Source organism: Echinops telfairi, unplaced genomic scaffold, assembly GCF_000313985.2.
Source record: "Echinops telfairi isolate 266 unplaced genomic scaffold, ASM31398v2 ScPeMD7_25;HRSCAF=90, whole genome shotgun sequence".
NCBI lineage: Eukaryota > Metazoa > Chordata > Mammalia > Afrosoricida > Tenrecidae > Echinops > Echinops telfairi.
In genome coordinates this window covers 324104-329620 of record NW_022103922.1, presented here as the reverse complement: position 1 = coordinate 329620, position 5517 = coordinate 324104, and the positions used below count along the sequence as shown (strand labels likewise).

Below are 5517 nucleotides of genomic sequence, written 5' to 3'. Positions count from 1 at the left end.
GATGACCCCTTTGCTACTAGGGGTTAGGGGTGCGAGCTATGTATGGCAGGGCTGGAGGCAGTATGAAACTTGCCAGTGGAGTGTGGAAGGCTTCTAGCTGACCTCAGTCTAGGGACCATCAAGACGTGGGGACCTGGAATTCAGTTGTAGGTGAATTCCTGGGGCCACAGGAAGCTGTCCAGGTAGGAGGGGCGGACTCTGGATCTGGCAGGATAGCTGATTATCTCAGCTGTGAAGGCCGGGAGGGTACTGTGCTTCCTACATCCCCACCCACCCCTGGAGAACCACCCTGGGCCAGTGAGGGATCAGTGGGGCCCTGGCTCAGGAGACCCGGCAAGCATGGGACCCAGGCCTCAGCAAATGCCTATTGAATAACTGGCCTTGGAGCCAGGGTTGGTGGTCAGGTGGGATGCCCAAGGCCTGGCCAGCTGGGTGGGCAAGGGGGGTGCCCTCAATGGGCTTTCCCGATTTCTCTCATGGGCCAGATGCTATTCTGCCTGCCTTCCATGTTGGGGACCCGTTCCTGGGGCAGTGGGCCTGTCATCTCTCTGGGCACAGGAGCAGGGACTCGAAGGCCACAGTGTTAGTAGAAGGGGATGCCCATGGCCAGGGTGCTGCCCATCTGGGGGAGCTGGTGGGGTGATGATGAGGGTCTGAGACCTTTGGGGATAGAATGGGGGTCAAATAAAGGTCTTCATGGTCAGTGCTCGGGTGAGGGCACAGGAGATCCGACAGGTTCTAGAGAAGAGCCTGTGTTCCGGAAGTTAAGTTGGCAACACCACCAGAGTGATAGCAGACACTGCCTCCAGAGCTGCTGGCTGGAGCCACGTCTGCCGCCCCACACTTCACCTCTGCCCTCTGCGCCTGCCCCTGCCCCTGATGTTGGGTCCCAGGCTGAGCCTGCAGGACAAACCCTGTCCCCATCCTGCCCTGAGGCTGTGCCCAGACAGACAGGCTGCAGTCACTAGTGAAGAGTCACTTACCACTGACACCAGAAGCAAGAGGAAGCCTGCGTCTTTGGCCCGGAAACTGCCAGTGAATCTCCGCCCCTGCCTGGTTGTGTGCTCTGAAAGTTGCTGTCTGTGGGCCCGGGGCCCCTGCCTCTACCTTTGCCGCCATCGTTTTTGGCAGATTGCCAGGTTCTGACACCAGTGGTGCCATCCCAAAGAACAGGCAGGCTCCTAAGCCCAAAATACCCCCCCCCCCCACCATTCCCCTCGGGAGGCCTTCAGCAGGGCCATAACACCTGAACCTGCCGGATCCAACCTGCCAGTCTGGGTGGGAGAAACTGACCACTGTGGTGGGCCAGTCCAGGGTAAACTGACTCCCTGGGGGGCACAGCCTTGTAGGGAGAAGTCCACTTGCCAGAAAGAGGACAGCTGGCCAGGTTCCACTGGCTTGAAGGGTGTGGGCGCAAAGTGAGGCCATGGCACAGACTGAATGTTGGTGCTTTCTCGGCTTGGTTACTCTGGGGTTGGGGGCCTGATTGTTGGGAGCTGTGTCCTCTGCTGTTGGTGGCCCTTGGGTGCCCTTGGGTGCACAGGAGGTGGGTCTGCGAGCTCCTAGTGCCCCCGTTGCCTGCTTCCTGAGGAGCAGAAGGACTTATCAGCATCCTCTGCTCCGAGCAAGCCTTTGCCAACCCAATGGGCTAGAGCAGAGGTTCTCAACCTGTGGGTCGTGACCCCTTTGGCAGTCGAACGACTCTTTCACAGGGGTCGCCCAATCGTAACAGTAGCAAAATTACAGTGATGAAGTAGCAACAAAAATAATTTTGTGGTTGGGGGTCACCACACATGAGGAAATATATGAAAGGGTCTCGGGATTAGGAAGGTTGAGAACCACAGGGCTAGAGGGTTAGTCCTTTGACCCGTGAGGTGGGCTGCCTGCTCCAGTTACCTAATGCTGCGCAAGTTGCCCCAGACTTGAGGCCTGGGACAAATACTGCCTGCGTCCGGTGATGTTTTGGCCGCGGTGTTTACACACGGTAGATTGTGGTTCTCTGTGTCATCAACAGGGTTGCCAGCCCAGGGCCTGTCTTTGGGTTTCAGCAGCCACTGGCCAGCCAGGTCTAGGGTATGTGCCTTGTCCATGGGGGACTGTGCGAGAAGGTGTCTGTCTCGGTCTCCCTGGCAAGAAGAGTTTCAGGCCCCACCCTGAGAGGGGGACAAGTAGAAGTTGGGCAGTGCAGTGGGAAGCAGGGGCTCTCTAGGTGGAGCCTGGCAGGAGCATGGGTAGAGAGCCACCTGAGACCTCGGATGCCACCAGGTGGGAGGAAGCCATGGCTGGTGACTGGGGTGGGGGCAGCCAGGTTGGGCCTGGGTCAGAGGCCTCAGGCAGGCTGGTGGACTCGAGATGCCCTGCTTGTAGCTCTGTCAGGAGGGTGTTCGTGTCCGGTCACTTGAACTTGGCAGGGGGGTGAGTCTTTGGTCTTGGCTTAGCCCTACCAGGGGAGAGGGGTGGGCTGCAGGCTCCTCACTCAGTATTTGACATTTTTGCTGAACCCGTGGGCTCCCAAGCTGCACATCCTTGTGGGAGGTGACAGCCGAGGACGGACTGGTGGCTTTGTGGTTAGCAGCCCAGTGCTTACACAGTAAAGCCACCAGGGCTCATTGGGCTGGGCGGCAGGAATTTGAGGCACCCGAGGGAGCAGGGTGTCTCTGCAGACTGGGTACCTCTCCCAGTCTGGGGAGCGGTGGGGACCAAGTCATCTGTGAGGTGGGCAGTCCTGGCAGGGCAGCATCTGGTCAGGCAGGTCTGACCACATTCCTGCAGGGGAGACTGGTAGCCAGCTTCCTGTAACTGCAGTGGCCACCCTGGCTGATTTGCCCCTGGCAGCCCATGGTGGGAATTCCCACAGGTTGAAGGTTTCCAGACCTGGCCGGAAGCCAGGGTCATCAGATCAGGGTGACCTGACTGCCCTGGGTTGCAGGAGAGACCTAACTGTCCATCCAGCTCTTGACACACCTGCTCTCTGGGAGTACCCCAGGAGGTGGGTGGTAGGGAACACCTCTGAAGAGGGGCTGCCTGGATGCCCACACTGTTCTGGGGAGGGGGCCCAGGCTGGCTCTGGGGCTCATGGCCACCCTTGTTGCAGCCATCCGGGTGACCTGCACAGGGTCCTGCGGGGTCTCCAACAAGGTCAACGACGCCTCCTGGGTGGTGGAGGAGGGCTACTTCAACAGCTCCCTGTCACTGGCAGACAAGGGTGAGTCTGGGCAGCCCTCTTGGGGTCGGGCGGCTGAAGGGGCAGGCTTCTCCAAGGTCCAGGCTGCAAAGGAGCTGCTCCGAGCCCTGGCACGGTGCTGTCCTGGGCTGCGGATGAAGGTACAGAGCTCTCCACTAGCCAGCAGAGTGGGCAGGGCAGGAGGCCCAGCCAGGAGGCGGGCTATTCTGTACCTGTCCCCTACACCCTCTGTCTTGTCTCTGTAGGGAGCCTACCGGCCGGTGAGCACACCCTCCCCTTCCAGTTCCTACTCCCTGGTGAGAGCCCAGCTTGGCTGGGGCCTGGGCTGAGGCAGCGGGGCTGGGAGGCAGCTGGTGGGCACGAGGCAGCAGGGCTTGGGCTGAGGCAGGGGGGCTGGGAGGGGGCTGGCGGGCAGCAGGGTGCCATTGTGTGCTGTCTGCCGCAGCCACAGCACCCACGTCCTTTGAGGGGCCCTTTGGCAAGATCATTCACCAGCTGCGGGCCTCCATTGACACGCCGCGCTTCTCCAAGGACCACAGATGCAGCCTGGTGTTCTACATCTTGAGCCCGCTGAACCTGAACAGCATCCCCGACATTGAGGTGAGGGGTGCAGGCAGGCGAGCGGGGCTGCTAGCCCAGGAAGGCTCAGGCCCAGTCCACTTGCTCACAAGCCCCTCCCTCCCCAGCACCCCAACGTGGCCACGGCCACCAAGAAGTTCTCCTACAAGCTGGTGAAGACGGGGAGCGTGGTCCTCACGGCCAGCACCGACCTGCGTGGCTACGTGGTGGGCCAGGTGCTGAGGCTTCAGGCGGACATCGACAACCAGTCGGGCAAGGACACTGGCCCTGTGGTGGCCAGTCTGCTGCAGGTCAGCCCCCCTGGTGGCCCCAGGAATGGTGTCCCTGACCTGCAGGCCCTGGGGGGGGTGGCTGTGGTGGCCCTGGCTGTCCTGTGGGCCCTGGGAGGGGGCTGTCCATGGTAGCGCTGTGGCTCACAAGCTGGCCCTCTCTAGAAAGTGTCCTACAAAGCCAAGCGCTGGATATATGATGTGCGGACTGTCGCTGAGGTGGAGGGCGCAGGCGCCAAGGCCTGGCGGCGCTCGGAGTGGCAGGAGCAGATCTTGGTTCCCGCGCTACCTCAGTCAGCTCTGCCAGGCTGTAGCCTCATCCACGTGGACTACTACCTGCAGGTGCTGGAGGGAAGGCAGGTTGGGCAGGGGAGCTTAGCCCCTGGCCTCAGGCCTCACCGCCCCTCCCACCTCAGGTGTCCCTGAAGGCCCCGGAGGCAACAGTGACCCTCCCTGTCTTCATCGGAAACATTGCTGTGAACCACATCCCGCCCAGCCCCCTGCGTGCCCAGGTGGTGCCCTCAGCCCCGCCCCAAGAGGACATGGAGGGGGTCGGCGCCGCCAGTGACATGGACCCTGTGGCCCCTCCGGGTATGGAGGTCCACTCCCCTGCCCCCTTCAGTTGCTCGCCAGGCGCCCCAGCACCCTGTGCTCAGGACCGCAGCCCTGTGCCCCAGCCAGCGACTGCTCCCTTGTGTATTTCCACGGGCGCCACTGTCCCTTACTTCATGGATGGCCCTGGAGGGCCGGTGTCTGCTGCCAGCCCTCCGGTTCTCCCTCCAGAGTACAGCACGTGGGGCTATCCCCGTGGTGAGTGGGGGCGGGGTGTGGAAGGCGGGGCGGGGCACGGGCGCCACCTGGGCCCTCACCTCCGACCCCACTCTCTCCTGCGCAGAGGCCCCTCCATCCTACGAGCAGAGTTGCGGCTGTGTGGAGCCTGGCCCGAGCCTCCGGAGCTGACGGCCCTCGGGGTGCCTTCCTGGGCCGCAGGCAGGCCCAAGACCTCGTGCCTTTTCCCAGGCGTGGCTGGACTACTCAGGACCCTTGGTTACCGACCTCTGCCCCACTGGGTCCTCCGCACTGTGCATGCACACCCCCCACACCCCACAAGGCTCCTCTGCCCAGCGCTGGAGTACAAGGAACAGGAGCCTCGGTGTAAATAAAGCGCTTTATTTGTAAAGCTAGCAGAGGTCAGCCTCTTCCTGCCTGGAGACCACCCCAGGCTGGTCTCAGCCCCGCGGGAGTTCCCTACTCTGGGCTGGGGCCAGTGCACACCCTTGCCGCCCAATGGGCCCCACCCCAGTGTTGGCAGGGGACGCCTCTGGCCCTGCACTGGGCCCAGCTTCAGTGAGCAGCCGCAGCTCCGCTGGGTCCCTCTAAGCCAGGACAGTGCCTGGGTTGTGTCTGGCCCTCCATGCTAGTTAAGGTGGTTTGGGGACCTGGAAAAAGCCCCCTCCCCTGATTTATTAGAGCTTATGTTGGCTT

The 5517-nt window shown here is 62.0% G+C and overlaps 1 protein-coding gene across 1 annotated transcript; it reads left to right on the top strand.

The window, feature by feature from the left end:
- Positions 1 to 3075: 3075 nt before the first annotated feature.
- On the top strand, positions 3076 to 5216 carry ARRDC1 (arrestin domain containing 1). Its single transcript, XM_004714461.2, has 7 exons — positions 3076 to 3205; positions 3430 to 3480; positions 3630 to 3784; positions 3871 to 4053; positions 4198 to 4374; positions 4449 to 4842; positions 4928 to 5216. The coding sequence occupies exons 1-7, from the start codon at positions 3076 to 3078 to the stop codon at positions 4990 to 4992; spliced, it is 1155 nt and encodes a 384-aa protein (XP_004714518.2). The 3' UTR covers positions 4993 to 5216.
- The last annotated feature ends 301 nt before the right edge of the window (positions 5217 to 5517 follow it).